The sequence below is a fragment of the Coregonus clupeaformis genome, chromosome 6 (genome assembly GCF_020615455.1).
Source record: "Coregonus clupeaformis isolate EN_2021a chromosome 6, ASM2061545v1, whole genome shotgun sequence".
NCBI lineage: Eukaryota > Metazoa > Chordata > Actinopteri > Salmoniformes > Salmonidae > Coregonus > Coregonus clupeaformis.
The window spans coordinates 21,138,179-21,154,482 of NC_059197.1; the positions used below are offsets into that span (position 1 = coordinate 21,138,179).

General features: G+C 45.4%; 1 protein-coding gene across 2 annotated transcripts in view; it reads left to right on the forward strand.

The window, feature by feature from the left end:
- LOC121567724 (endothelin-converting enzyme-like 1) overlaps positions 1-16,304 on the forward strand; it is a 30,348-nt gene that overhangs the window by 10,194 nt on the left and 3,850 nt on the right. For both annotated transcript variants that reach the window (XM_041877953.2, XM_041877954.2), the window contains exons 6-12: positions 4,809-4,933; positions 11,791-12,013; positions 13,661-13,759; positions 14,204-14,278; positions 14,368-14,471; positions 15,105-15,163; positions 15,788-15,839. In XM_041877953.2, coding sequence (XP_041733887.1) covers positions 4,809-4,933; positions 11,791-12,013; positions 13,661-13,759; positions 14,204-14,278; positions 14,368-14,471; positions 15,105-15,163; positions 15,788-15,839 — 737 coding nt within the window. The remainder of the gene's footprint in view (positions 1-4,808; positions 4,934-11,790; positions 12,014-13,660; positions 13,760-14,203; positions 14,279-14,367; positions 14,472-15,104; positions 15,164-15,787; positions 15,840-16,304) is intronic.

Genomic DNA, 16,304 nt, shown 5'->3' on the forward strand with positions numbered 1-16,304 from the left:
GTGAAGGGGGGAGTGGACATGAACGGAGAGAGCGATGGATGAAGTGCGCTTCACTAGCATCACTGATAAAACAAGAGAAAGAAACATGAGAGACAAATAATACATGCAAAAGAGATGACTAAAAAGGTGCAAATGGAGAATGAGAGTGACATACAGATGGACGTAGAGACAGACAGAAAAACCCAGGGGAGGAGTAATAGACAGTAGCTGTAACTGTCGGTTAGATAGATGGACAATTAACGTTAGATATACAGATGTAGGATCTTAATTTGATCACTCTTTTTGTTGCTGAGAACTTTCCTGCACTGCACGAAATGCAAATTTGTAGTGCATTTGAGTTTTAAAAAGGCTTCTAAAGTTTGTAATTTCCTCATTGAAATGTCTGACTTGATTTGCCCTAATGAAAAATTTATCAACCCCTAAAAAAAATTCCATTAATTATAATCTACATAATAATTCACATTTCCTGTTGCTGCAGGATTATTTTCCTGCTGTAGCAAACTGGCTCAAATTAAGAGCCTACATCAGTACACGCTCAGACAGACAGACATGGTCATACTGATTTATCCCTCTCCACCTTTTTTATATATATATTCCCCTTTATTACTTTCCAACCCCGCCACCCTTTCCCACTTGGAGTAAACTAGTGAACAACAACGCCTAGGCCTCTACTTCCAGCCCATACCCACTATCTATATTTTATGGACACAGTCAATTTTACAATAATTACATTTTGTTTGTTCTTTCTCCTGAACTTCTACTCTCAACCTCTCCGATCATTTTCATGATGTCCATCCGGTTTGCTTCTATATGCCATATCTTTCTAACTGTGCTCCTTCACAAAAGCTCCCAACCTACAACCCATACACTTACATTATTAGTTATCTTATTGTTTGTTGTTAGTTGTTATTAGTCCCATCCTTCAATTCCATTCAACACCTCCCATCTATATTTTAACACCATCCATATAGGATTTCTATTTGCCATATATATTTACACTGTACTGTGATGTCTTACAAAAGTTCTGAACCTTTCTATTCTCATTGTTTCTACAGATTGTGAATTGAAAATAAACATTTTTGCTAATAGTATTATTTTGTTATTGATCGATTGACTATGACTTTTCAGATCACCCAGTAGTGCTATCTGCAGGGTTAGCTCCAGGTAAATATTGCAATCCTTTAGCCATTCCTGGACCTGTGTCCAAAAACAAGCTACAAATGGACAGTACCAAAGCAAATAATCTAATGATTCTGTCTCTTCGCAGCAAAATCTGCAGAGCTGGGAAGATTGTATCCCCCATATACAGTGGGGAGAACAAGTATTTGATACACTGCCAATTTTGCAGGTTTTCCTACTTACAAAGCATATAGAGGTCTGTAATTTGTATCAAAGGTACACTTCAACTGTGAGAGACGGAATCTAAAACAAAAATCCAGAAAATCACATTGTATGATTTTTAAGTAATTAATTTGCATTTTATTGCATGACATAAGTATTTGATACATCAGAAAAGCAGAACTTAATATTTGGTACAGAAACCTTTGTTTGCAATTACAGAGATCATACGTTTCCTGTAGGTCTTGACCAGGTTTGCACACACTGCAGCAGGGATTTTGGCCCACTCCTCCATACAGACCTTCTCCAGATCTTTCAGGTTTCGGGGCTGTCGCTGGGCAATACGGACTTTCAGCTCCCTCCAAAGATGTTCTATTGGGTTCAGGTCTGGAGACTGGCTAGGCCACTCCAGGACCTTGAGATGCTTCTTACGGAGCCACTCCTTAGTTGCCCTGGCTGTGTGTTTCGGGTCGTTGTCATGCTGGAAGACCCAGCCAGGACCCATCTTCAATGCTCTTACTGAGGGAAGGAGGTTGTTGACCAAGATCTCACGATACATGGCCCCATCCATCCTCCCCTCAGTACGGTGCAGTCGTCATGTCCCCTTTGTAGAAAGCATCCCCAAAGAATGATGTTTCCACCTCCATGCTTCATGGTTGGGATGGTGTTCTTGGGGTTGTACTCATCCTTCTTCTTCCTCCAAACACGGCAAGTGGAGTTTAGACCAAAAAGCTATATTTTTGTCTCATCAGACCACATGACCTTCTCCCATTCCTCCTCTGGATCATCCAGATGGTCATTGGCAAACTTCAGACGGGCCTGGACATGCGCTGGCTTGAGCAGGGGGACCTTGCGTGCGTTGCAGGATTTTAATCCATGACGGCGTAGTGTGTTACTAATGGTTTTCTTTGAGACTGTGGTCCCAGCTCTCTTCAGGTCATTGACCAGGTCCTGCCGTGTAGTTCTGGGCTGATCCCTCACCTTCCTCATGATCATTGATGCCCCACGAGGTGAGATCTTGCATGGAGCCCCAGACCGAGGGTGATTGACCGTCATCTTGAACTTCTTCCATTTTCTAATAATTGCGCCAACAGTTGTTGCCTTCTCACCAAGCTGCTTGCCTATTGTCCTGTAGCCCATCCCAGCCTTGCGCAGGTCTACAATTCTATCCCTGATGTCCTTACACAGCTCTCTGGTATTGGCCATTGTGGAGAGGTTGGAGTCTGTTTGATTGAGTGTGTGGACAGGTGTCTTTTATACAGGTAACGAGTTCAAACAGGTGCAGTTAATACAAGTAATGAGTGGAGAATAGGAGGGCTTCTTAAAGAAAAACTAACAGGTCTGTGAGAGCCGGAATTCTTACTGGTTGGTAGGTGATCAAATACTTATGTCATGCAATAAAATGCAAATTAATTACTTAAAAATCATACAATGTGATTTTCTGGATTTTTGTTTTAGATTCCGTCTCTCACAGTTGAAGTGTACCTATGATACCTTTTTTTTTTGGGTAAACTACATGGCAATGTAAAAATTGTATTTTTTTATTGATCCAATACGTAATATAGTATACATTTGTCATAATTTGGTTGTAATCCAGAGAGGTTAGAAAATGTATCTAGAACCTCTATGAGGCTGTGGAGTGATTCTAGTTGTAGATTTAAAAGAAAACAAGAATCATCAGCGTACAATGACACCTTTGTTTTTAAGCCCTGGATTTCTAATCCCCTGATATTATTGTTGGATCTGATTTTAATAGCTAACATCTCGATGGCCACAATAAATAGATATGCCGATAGTGGACAACCTTGTTTCACTCCTACTATTTTACACCTAGGGTTACTATACATGATTTTGACCCATTTTATAAGAGATTCACCAAAATTGAAATGCTCCAGGCATTTATATATAAACTCCAGTCGTACTTTATCAAATGCCTTTTCGAAGTCTGCTATGAATAGCAGGCCTGGTTTCTCAGATTTTCCATAATGTTCTATTGTTTCCAATACTTGCCTTATATTATCTCCAATGTATCTTCCATGTAAAAAACCTGTCTGATTAGAATGAATAATATCCGACAATACCTTTTTAATTCTATGCACTATACATTTTGCTAGAATTTTTGCATCACAACACTGAAGTGTAAGGGGCCTCCAATTTCTTAAATGGACTGGATCTTTATATTTTCCACTTGTATCCTGTTTCAGTAATAATGAGATCAGACCTTCTTCTTGAGTGTCAGATAATCTACTATTTACATAAGAGTGGTTAAAACATGCTAATAACGGTCCTCTTAGTATATGAAAAAAGGTTTGGTATACTTCGACTGGTATGCCATCCAACCCTGGAGTTTTCCCGGACTTAAAGTCTTTAATTGCATCCAGAAGTTCCTCCTCTGTAATTTTACCTTCACATGAGTCTTTCTGTTTGGCTGTTAATTTTACATTATCAATAGAAAAAAAATCTCTACAATTAGCTTCAGTTAGAGGAGATGGAGGCGACTGAAACGAAAACATATGCTTAAAGTACCTTGTTTCCTCCTTCAAAATATCATTTGGTGAATCATGGGTTACTCCGTAACCAGTTTCATTAAATTATTTTTGGTAGCATTCCTATGTTGAAGATTAAAAAATAATTTGGTGCATTTTCCCCCATATTCCATCCAGTTTGCTTTATTTTTATAATATATTACACTTGATCTTTCTTGAATAAGTTTCTCCATTTCTTTTTGTTTTTCCTCTAATTTATTCTGAGCCTCCATGTTACAGTTTTTATTGCCATCTATCTGTTCTGTTAGACTTTCTATTTCCTTTGTTAGTATAAACTCTTTTGACCTAAATTGCTTTTGTTTTCGAGATGAGTACTGAATTGCATGGCCTCTAAAGGCACATTTAAAGGTGTCCCATACAATAAGGGGATTTGTGGTACCTATGTTATGTCGGAAAAAGTCAGTTATAAATTCCTTTGTCCTAGTTCAAATATAAATTATCATCCAATAGGCTTTGATTAAATTTCCAATATCCTCGCCCACGTGGAAATTCAGTAAGAGTAATGTATATGCCAATTATATGATGGTCCGACCGCATTCTGTCCCTCTCCACCTTTCCCTCTTTCACTCTCACTCTTTTCTACTATCCCACTATTGCCTGTTAATAATAGTGGGAGATTATAAAACCATTTGGGATTACAGGAATACTGTATGCTCAGTAGTTAAGGAGGAACTTTGTATTGTGGATGACCTAATCTGTGAGCAGGGCTTTCTAGGGCTTTACCTTTTCTTGTTATCATATATATATATATTTATTGTGGAGGCAGCATTTTCACTTTCCTTACTGATACAATAAAGGCTTGTTGGAACCCCCCTTCCTTTCATCAGAGCAGGGTGACAACAATCGTGTTTTCTTATCTTGTTAAAACTCAAACCTCATCTCCCTCTCGCTCTTCCTGCTCTCTCCTCTCATCTGTCTCTACAGCTCCATTGGAAACGTTTGTTGGACAGAATCTTCCATGATAACTTCTCTGAGGATGAAGAGATAGTGGTGTTGGCTACTGACTACATGGAGAAAGTCTCAGAGATCATCAAGACCACCTCCAAAAGGTGAGAGAGGGAGAGAGGGTAAAGGAGGGTGGGAGGAGGGAGGAGGGGAAGGGTGGATGAGAGGCAGAGGAAGAATGCAAAGGTTACAGAGTTGCATGGAAAATCAATGGCATAAGATATGAGTTTTGAGCATGTGTAAGCATTTTGTAAGAGTTGCTGAATTAGTGTGTGTGTCCTTTACTAGGGCTTTTACTATATGTTATGTCATATTGAAGTGTCTTAGTGTGTAAAGATTTGTTTTTGAGTGTGTATGTGTGGAGGGCGGGGGAGGGGGGTGTATCACTGGTGGTTGAACTTCCAGCTCTACTGTGGCTGATTAGTATCGATCTGCACCCCCCACCTCGACACACACACAGTGTTGTGCTGTTAAAGGCAGCTCTTGCCAGACTCCAGAGGTGGCTGTGGAGGCTAGTGGGAGTCAGAGTGCTGGTTAATACTGCTGACAGCTCTCCAATACTGACTGGTGTTATGCTCTACTCTACACTACACTTCACACCTGTCTGTCTGCCAGTCTGTAGTAGTCTGTCTGTAGCTGACTTTCAATTGGTCTGTCTGTACAGCTTTTTTCTCTTTCAATACTCTACACCTCCACCCTCCCTCCTTCATATCCCCTCCCTCTCTCATCCTTCATACCCCCTCCCTCTCTCATCCTTCATACCCCCTCCCTCTCTCATCCTTCATACCCCCTCCCTCTCTCATCCTTCATACCCCCTCCCTCTCTCATCCTTCATACCCCCTCCCCCTCTCATCCTTCATACCCCCTCCCTCTCTCATCCTTCATACCCCCTCCCTCTCTCATCCTTCATACCCCCTCCCTCTCTCATCCTTCATACCCCCCTCCCTCTCTCATCCTTCATACCCCCTCCCTCTCTCATCCTTCATACCCCCTCCCCCCTCCCCTCTCTCATCCTTCATACCCCCTCCCTCTCTCATCCTTCGTACCCCCTCCCTCTCTCATCCTTCGTACCCCCTCCCTCTCTCATCCTTCATACCCCCTCCCTCTCTCTCTCATCCTTCATACCCCCTCCCTCTCTCATCCTTCATACCCCCTCCCTCTCTCTCTCATCCTTCATACCCCCTCCCCTCTCTCATCCTTCATACCCCCTCCCTCTCTCATCCTTCGTACCCCCTCCCTCTCTCATCCTTCGTACCCCTCCCTCTCTCATCCTTCGTACCCCCTCCCTCTCTCATCCTTCATACACCCTCCCTCTCTCATCCTTCATACCCCCTCCCCTCTCTCATCCTTCGTACCCCCTCCCTCTCTCATCCTTCGTACCCCCTCCCTCTCTCATCCTTCGTACCCCTCCCTCTCTCATCCTTCGTACCCCCTCCCTCTCTCATCCTTCATACCCCCTCCCTCTCTCATCCTTCATACCCCCTCCCTCTCTCATCCTTCATACCCCCTCCCCTCTCTCCCTTCAGCTGTATTCCTGCTCTTATCTCCTTGTCTCTGTTCTTGTACATATCAGTTCTTGAGTAAGATGTTCTTTGAAATTAGAAAAGAGACACACAGTGGGGTGAGTGCTTTCATACAATTTCATGTCACCTAATATCAGATAATGTAATAATAATCTTATCATAATCCTCTTTGCTATAATCAACCTTATCATCATCACCATGGTGACGACCGGCATTACAGCCAATCAGCTTTGATCCTCACATCTGGAGGCTCGGGAGATTTTCTGTGTCTTTTCTTTAGTTGTTTTTCCCTTCTTTTCTCCTTTCTCCATCTCTCTCTCCCTCCTGGTGATTTCAGAAATAAACCTCTCTTCCTGTTCCCTCCTTCTCCTGCCTCTCTTTCTACTGTCTGTTCTTTTTCAATCTGTCCTCGCTCTCTTTTTCCAGTTTCGCTCCTCCACTCTTCTGTTTTTCCCTCCGTTGCTCCGTCTCTCACCCCTCTGTCATCTCTCTTTCGCTCTCTCCCTCTCTATTATCTGTTTTTAATAAAAGGTTAGCGTCGTTGTTTCCTCTCTCACAAACACACCACTGGGTGTGGCGGACTCCTGTTCCTACCGCTACCCACTGTGCACCCCTTGTTCATTTGCATAACTGACGAGAAATGCCCCTGTGCTTCTCAGTATGGGGTCTCTCCACTGATCTTTATGAGTCTCCAATTACACAGCTACCCACACATACACAAACACACACACAGGTACCATTGAACATTCACACCTACATGAAAGCAATCCCATCGATATAAACAACCAAACACTCACGCCCAGACACACACATCCGCTCACAAGCACTCTTTCTCTTTCTTATACACACATACACCTCTTTGGGACACACACAGTCACATTTGGGCCCAGCAGGGAGTGAGGCTGTGACAGAGGTGTTTGACAGAGGCCAGCCATACGTCTGTCTGTTTTATGGAGCAGCAGAGCTGAAAGGCCCTGCGAGGTCACTAATGCAGCCCAGAAACAGGACTTTGTCTGGCCTCTGGACACGCTGGGCTGGGGCATCCCCATGGGTTCCTGACACTCACACACCACACACTGCCTGGAGAGAGGGGGCGGGCGGACACACACTCACTCATAGACACACTTGCAGGAATGCACACAGTCTCAGTCTGTTCTCGCAGTGGGCACTCTCTGAGCTTCTCTACCTGCTGAGTGGCAGAAGGGTGACAGACAGTGAAAGAAAAGAAAACACACACAGACATACATCCACTGTGTTCTGGAACAGTATGTGTTCCCCTCCTGTCATTCATACAGTCCAAATCTCTGTGGGGCTCTGGCCCCTGTGTGTGGGAGTCAGAGGGAGAAGTAAATCCACACACACTTCAACTTTTTACAAAGGCCTCCTTTGTGTGTGGGTTTCTTCTTTCTGTCACCCTCAGTTTATTTCTCTAGTTGTTTGCGCACATATTCCTTTTCAAACCCTGTGCCGTCCCATCTCTCTCCCTCTCCCACTCTCTTCTTTCACCCCCCCTCCCCCTCCCCCCCCACCCACATCCTCCCATCCCCCACCAACCCATCTTCCCATCCCCCCACCCATCCACCCATCCCCCCATCCCCCCATCCCCCCATCAACCCTCCCATCCACCCTCCCCTCCCTTCTCTTCTCCCCCCACCCTCCCTTCTCTTCTCCCCCCACCCTCCTTCTCTCTCCCTCCCTCCCCCCCACCCTCCTTCTCTCTCCCTCCCTCCCCCCACCCTCCTTCTCTCTCCCTCCCCCCACCCTCCTTCTCTCTCCCTGGCAGTGTGTGTAATGCCCATGTTGCTGGGTTCTATTGACAAGACCCAGACAACTGCATCCAATCCCATTAACCAGATGAGCTGGTGTCCAATGAGGCTGAGACAGTAATGACAACACCAGTGTCTCTCTACAACCTCTCCTCCTCTCCCTCTCATTCCCTCCTTTCTCTCTGCTCATCCGTCTGTCACTATCACTCACGCAATTCTCAAGGGGAAGTGTGTATGAATGTGGTTGTGTGTGTGTGTGTGTGTGTGTGTGAGAATAGTGAGGTTAGACTGTGGGTAGAAGCTGTATGACCATTATTACAGAAGGTAATGTTTGCAGGTATTCTGGTCAGACAATGTATTTTATCTTAATGAGCTCCATTACAATCCAGTCTTCTAATGATTTTTAATTCCCATCCCATTGTTATTCAGGGCTATTGTTTGATCATTAGAATACATTTTACTAAAGCCTTTTCATTTCCGTCTAATCTCACAGGTCTCCTAAATCTTCCCACCACCCCACACACCAACTCCATCTGGGATTAGATTTTGACACACACACACACACACTCTAGCTATGTCCCTTACAAACAAGTCATCTGCAACAAATGAATAAAACAGGTGTTTTATTCAACCGAATAAACAAACTCAAACACACAAACAAAACCAAGCGAAGCTGCCACACCTACAACACACTGATCTGATCTGATCTGTATTGATTATTAGAGTTATATAAGAACAAGGACACTGTCTCAGTCTTCCTCTTCCTCCCCCCTCCTTCCTCTTCCTCCCTCCTCCTTTCTCTCTCTCTCCCTCGCTCTTCTCAATTAATTTCACTTCAGAAGTGCTTTGTTGGCGAGACACTGGGGCTGCTTTGCCAAGGCAATTTTGATTTTATATGCAGCGCACGTGTCAAAAATAAAAACAGAAAACAAAAACCGTTTCACGTGGAGCGGAGTCTCGCAATAGGAGACAGGGCCACTTGTCCTGAGGGCAGAATGGATATGTTCACTCTGTGGGATCCCTCAACACATCAAGCACGACTTTACTTTACTGAGAAGGGAAAATAACGTTTGAATACAGTGCATTTGGAAAGTATTCAGACCCCTTGACTTTTTCCACATTTTGTTACGTTACATCTTATTCTAAAATTGATTAAATTGTATTTTTTCCTCATCAATCTACACACAATACCCCATAATAACAAAGCAAAAACAGGTTTTTAGACATTTTAGCAACAAAACAAAAAAACACCTGTATTTGGGGAATTTCTCCCATTCTTCTCTGCATATCCTCTCAAGCTCTGTCAGGTTGGTTGCGGAGCGTCGCTTTACAGCTATTTTCAGGTCTCTCCAGAGATGTTTGATTGGGTTCAAGTCCGGCCTCTGGCTGAGCCACTCAAGGACATTCAGAGACTTGTCCCGAAGCCACTCCTGTATTGTCTTGGCTGTGTGCTTAGGGTCGTTGTCCTGTTGGAAGGTGAACCTTCGCCCCAGTCTGAGGTCCTGAGCGCTCTGGAGCAGATTTTCATCAAGGACCTCTCTGTATTTTGCTCCGTTCATCTTTCCCCCAATCCTGACTAGTCTCCCAGTCCCTGTAGCTGAAAAACATCCTCACAGCATGATGCTGCCACCACCATGCTTCACCGTAGGGATGGTGCCAGGTTTCCTGCAGACGTGACGCTTGGCATTCAGGCCAAAGAGATCAATTTTGGTTTGGTCAGACCAGAGAATCTTGTTTGTCATGGTCTGAGAGTCCTTTTGGTGCCTTTTGGCAAACTCCAAGCGGGCTGTCATGTGCCTTTCACTGAGGAGTGGCTTCCGTCTGGCCACTCTACCATAAAGGCCTGATTGGTGGAGTGCTGCAGAGATGGTTGTCCTTCTGGAAGGTTCTCCGATCTCCACAGAGGAACTCTGGAGCTCTGTCAGAGTGACCATTGGATTCTTGGTCACCTCCCTGACCAAGGCCCTTCTCCCCCGATTGCTCAGTTTGGCCAGGCGGTCACCTCTAGGAAGAGTCTTGGTGGTTCAAAACTTCTTCCATTTAAGAATAATGGAGGCCACTGTGTTGTTGGGGACCTTCAATGCGGCAGACATTTTTTGGTACCCTTCCCCATATCTGTGCCTCTACATAATCCTGTCGCGGAGTTGCTCTGACTTGCACTGTCAACTGTGGGACCTTATATAGACAGGTGTGTTCCTTCCCAAATCATGTCCAATCAATTGCATGTACCACAGGTGGACTCCAATCAAGTTGTAGAAACATCTCAAGGATGATCAATGGGAAACAGGATGCACTGGAGCTCAATATCGAGTCTCATAGCAAAGGGTCTGAATACTTATGTAAAAAAGGGTTTTCTGTTTTTTATCTTTAATAGATTAGCAGAAATTTTAAAAAAAACTGTTTTCACTTTGTCATTATGGGGTATTGTGTGTAGATTGATGAGGAATTTTTTTATTTAATCAATTTTAGAATAAGGCTGTAACGTAACAAAATGTGGAAAAAGTCAAGGGGTCTGAATACTTTCGGAGGTTAAGTTCTACTCTTCTGAGTCACTCTTGGAGTCCATCTCTCCTCTCTTCCCCCCACCCATACACTCTGTCTCTCTCCTCTCTTCCCCCCACCCATACACTCTGTCTCTCTCCTCTCTTCCCCCCCACCCATACACTGTCTCTCTCCTCTCTTCCCCCCCACCCATACACTCTCTCTCTCCTCTCTTCCCCCCACCCATACACTGTCTCTCTCCTCTCTTCCCCCCACCCATACACTCTCTCTCTCCTCTCTTCCCCCCACCCATACACTCTGTCTCTCTCCTCTCTTCCCCCCCACCCATACACTCTGTCTCTCTCCTCTCTTCCCCCCCACCCATACACTCTGTCTCTCTCCTCTCTTCCCCCCACCCATACACTCTGTCTCTCTCCTCTCTTCCCCCCACCCATACACTCTGTCTCTCTCCTCTCTTCCCCCCACCCATACACTGTCTCTCTCCTCTCTTCCCCCCACCCATACACTCTCTCTCCTCTCTTCCCCCCACCCATACACTGTCTCTCTCCTCACTTCCCCCCACCCATACACTGTCTCTCTCCTCTCTTCCCCCACCCATACACTCTGTCTCTCTCCTCTCTTCCCCCCCACCCATACACTGTCTCTCTCCTCTCTTCCCCCCACCCATACACTGTCTCTCTCCTCTCTTCCCCCCCACCCATACACTCTGTCTCTCTCCTCTCTTCCCCCCACCCATACTCTCTGTCTCTCTCCTCTCTTCCCCCCCACCCATACTCTCTGTCTCTCTCCTCTCTTCCCCCCACCCATACACTCTGTCTCTCTCCTCTCTTCCCCCCCACCCATACACTCTGTCTCTCTCCTCTCTTCCCCCCCACCCATACTCTCTGTCTCTCTCCTCTCTTCCCCCCACCCATACACTCTGTCACTCTCCTCTTCTCTAACCTGCTTGTATCTCCTTTGCTGTACTCCCTCTTTCTGCCCACTTTTTCTGTCTTCTCCTATATTTTTAGGTTTTCCGGAGAAATCCACGTTGAATCTCTGTAGGGGCACTCCTTAATTATACAATAAAGGCTTGTTAAAAACTAAAACTCAATGTCCCCCCCTCCTCTCTCTATCTCTCTGTCTCTCTCTTCCCCTCTCTCTCGGTTTCCCCCCTCCCTCTCTTGGCAGGGTTCTCCATAACTACATGCTGTGGCGGATTGTAGCAGCTCTCAGTGAACACCTGTCCACGGCGTTCCGGAGCACCATCCATGAGTTTTCCCGGGAGATTGATGGTACAGAGCGTCAGCTGGAGCTGGGGATGCTGTGTCTCACCCAGGCTAACAAACACTTCGGCATGGCCCTGGGAGCACTCTTCGTCCAGCAGCATTTCTCCTCTCACAGCAGGGCCAAGGTAGGGCAGCTTCTATCTCTGTCTCTCTGTTTCTACATCTCTCCTCACAGCAGGGCCAAGGTAGGGCAGCTTCTATCTCTCTCTCTGTTTCTACATCTCTCCTCACAGCAGGGCCAAGGTAGGGCAGCTTCTATCTCTGTCTCTCTGTTTCTACATCTCTCCTCACAGCAGGGCCAAGGTAGGGCAGCTTCTATCTCTCTCTGTTTCTACATCTCTCCTCACAGCAGGGCCAAGGTAGGGCAGCTTCTATCTCTCTCTCTGTTTCTACATCTCTCCTCACAGCAGGGCCAAGGTAGGGCAGCTTCTATCTCTCTCTCTGTTTGCTTCTATCTCTCTCTCTGTTTCTACATCTCTCCTCACAGCAGGACCAAGGTAGGGCAGCTTCTATTTCTGTATCTCTGTTTCTACATCTCTCCTCACAGCAGGACCAAGGTAGGGCAGCTTCTATCTCTGTCTCTCTGTTTCTACATCTCTCCTCACAGCAGGACCAAGGTAGGGCAGCTTCTATCTCTCTCTCTGTTTCTACATCTCTCCTCACAGCAGGACCAAGGTAGGGCAGCTTCTATCTCTGTCTCTCTGTTTCTACATCTCTCCTCACAGCAGGACCAAGGTAGGGCAGCTTCTATCTCTGTCTCTCTGTTTCTACATCTCTCCTCACAGCAGGACCAAGGTAGGGCAGCTTCTATCTCTGTCTCTGTTTCTACATCTCTCCTCACAGCAGGGCCAAGGTAGGGCAGCTTCTATCTCTCCTCACAGCAGGGCCAAGGTAGGGTAGCTTCTATCTCTCTCTCTGTTTCTACATCTTTCCTCACAGCAGGGCCAAGGTAGGGCAGCTTCTATCTCTGTCTCTCTGTTTCTACATCTCTCCTCACAGCAGGGCCAAGGTAGGGCAGCTTCTATCTCTCTCTCTGTTTCTACATCTCTCCTCACAGCAGGGCCAAGGTAGGGCAGCTTCTCTCTCTCTCTCTGTTTCTACATCTCTCCTCACAGCAGGGCCAAGGTAGGGCAGCTTCTATCTCTGTCTCTCTGTTTCTACATCTCTCCTCACAGCAGGGCCAAGGTAGGGCAGCTTCTATCTCTCTCTCTGTTTCTACATCTCTCCTCACAGCAGGGCCAAGGTAGGGCAGCTTCTATCTCTATCTGTCTCTCTCTTTGTTTCTTTCTGTAATGGTTTGGTGAAGTAGAATTGAAAATTCCTCTTTCTCTCTCTCCATCCCACTCTTCCATCATCACACCTTAACCCTCTCTCTTCTAGTCTGCCTCTATATAGTGTCTTCTTCATTCTAAGGGATGTGGTTTCCGATGGCATTTCTAACCCCTCTGACCCTTCTCTTTATTTAAGCTCTTCATCATATATTCCTCCTTCTCTCTCTTCCTCTCTCACCCCTCTCTCCCCCTCTGTTGTGTTCAATGCCAACCTAGCCTCAACACCCAAAACCTAGCCCTAGGCACTTTATGTAGGAATTTCCTACATATGACAGCTAACCCATCCTTTCAGATCTATGAAAAGTGCCTAGGGGTAGGAGTAGGAGGCGAATTCTCTATTTGGCGTTGGGCGTACCTAATATAGCTATCTCTCTGGCCCATTCCCAATGGAACCCTTAGAGAACTGAGCTCTAATCTCCGATCCCTGTTCTCTTCCCTCAGGTACAGGAGCTGGTAGAGGACATAAAGCATTCACTGGACCTCCGGCTGCAAGAGCTGGACTGGATGGATGACGTGACCAAGGAGGCAGCCAGGGCCAAGGTCTGGATACCACACTAACTCATATATAACCAAAAAGATACTGTAGGCCTGCTGTATTAGCATTTAGGATGAAGCAGGGGTTATTTTATTCTGGATCAGTCTAATACTGGTTTATTAAATCCCTATCTCAATATGTTGTTTAATACTGGATTATTAAATCCCTATCTGAGAATGTTGTCTAATACTGGATTATTAAATCCCTATCTGAGAATGTTGTCTAATACTTTCAGAATGTACAGTCTTAATCCTTTTAGAGCACTTGCTGAAACAAAAGGGTCTCCAGTGTAATCCCATTATAACAGTATGCTTGATTAACTGTTGTGTGTGGTCTATGAAGGATATGGCAGCTAAATATGTGCAGTGTCTATTTTTCACTCCACCTGTCTCACTCTCTTTTTCTCCTCCTCTCTTTTCTCTGACCCTTTCCTCCCTTCCCTCTCGTAGCTGCAGCATATGATGGTGATGACAGGCTATCCAGACTACCTACTCAAACATGAGCTCATAGACCAGGAGTATGGGGTGAGACAACTTTTACTCCCTCATTGACGTTCTCTCTCGCTCGCTCCCTCTCATTGACTCTCTCTCCATCTCTGTTATTTGTTATCCAGTTTGATGTGGATGAAAATACCTATTTCAAAAACATCCTCAACAGCATCAAGTTCAACATCAAGATGTCTGTCAAGAAGATCCACAAGCAGGTGGACAAGACTGTGTGAGTGACACGTTCAATTGCTCCAGATGTTCAGTCTCACAATAACACAACTACACACAGATTCAAAGTTATATGCACCTCTTGACACAAAACATTCCATTTTATGGCAAGAGTAATAGAAGTGAAGAATATACAAGTGATGTACCTACAAATTGAATATACCATAAGCTTGTCTTTTGTGTGACTGTTTAAAATGTGCTCCTAGGACAGTACTCAAAATGTATGTGTCCAAACGAGCTGAAGCCCTCCACCCTGTACTGCCAAATCATGTATTCCTCCTTTATCACAAATACACTCCTTTCATCTCTCCCTCTGCAGAGGAAACATGTCCTCATGCCTCCATCCGTCTCCCTATCTCTCCGCTGCCGTAGGGCCATCGGTCTTTCCCACCAGAACAGGGGCATCTCTGAATTTCATTTGGATATTTCCTCAAATCGATGTGTCTGGATTTTAAAAGATTATGATGAAGGGACTGTTTCCTTGTGCGGACAGGAACTCTCAATATTGGACTTAATATTGAATAATTTCACCTTAAAATATCACTTGAGAAGTGTCTTTGCATCTCTTATTGTTTGAAGATGTGTAGTGAATGTAGAATTAATAAACCCCTGATTGACTTTGTTTCCCTCTCAGGTGGCTCCTTCCCCCTCAGGCCCTCAATGCCTACTATCTCCCAAACAAGAACCAAATGGGTGAGTCAGTGTGTGATCCCAATGCACATCAATGCTCTTAGTATACACAAGATGACACTCCTCCTCTTCTTCTTCTTTCTGGTCCACCCATGTGATGAGGCGGCAGGTAGCTTAGTGGGTAAGAGCGTTGTGCCAGTGACCGAAAGGTCGCTGGTTCTAATCCCCAAGCTGACTAGGTGAAAAATCTGTCGATGTGCCCTTAAGCGAGGCACTTAACCCTAATTGCTCCTGTAAGTCGCTCTGGATAAGAGCGTCTGCTAAAATGACTAGGCACCCACACGCCCTAACACACGTATTCTGCATTCACTTACTTACACCAGCCCCCCTCACCTCCCACCGACCCACACACACTTTGTCATCTCCCCTCACTTTCCCCCTAGTGTTGGCCTCTATTGGTGTCTGCGTCTGCCTTGTGGATCAAATTTACCTCACAGAAAAATCAATGGTGAGTTCCAGTGCAGGCAGCAGAGGACAGAGAAAGCCAGACAAACACAGCCATCAGCCACAAGAGCTCATTTTTTACCCTACCTCTCTCCCTCCCTCCCTCTATCCAGCCCACTCCAATATCACTGCCTCTCTACCCCTCTCTTTATCTTATGCTATCATCTCTTTCTTTACTTTTAGTATTCCCCGCTGGAATCCTTCAGCCCACGCTGTACGACCCTGAGTTTCCACAGTGAGTACAACTCTGAATATTTAGAAGTCATTCAACTAATCAAGACATTGATTAGTTGTATCAAGTGCATTAGTTAGTAGCCAGCTAGGCTGGAACGAAAGCCTGCACCCGCTGTACTGTAGCTCTCCAAGACAACCCCTATACGCGATTACATTACCCTCGTATTCTACCTCCAAACCATTCCCCTTTCCCTTAATGATCACAACACAATCACAGCTATACTGCAACCCTCAAAACTCACTGCACAGTATTATTTATTCACATACTTATTCCATTAGAAGTGATCACTCCACATAAACGACCACTGCATCCACTCATGCATACTGATTAATGGAATATGATATTAGATGTGTGCATGATCGTGGTGCCTTTCCCTAGAGTTATTACTGCAGTAGCCCTAACCTGCCATAAAGACTGAGGCTAGCCCAGCGCTGCTATCTGGCCCCAGGTAATGAAGCCTTACTC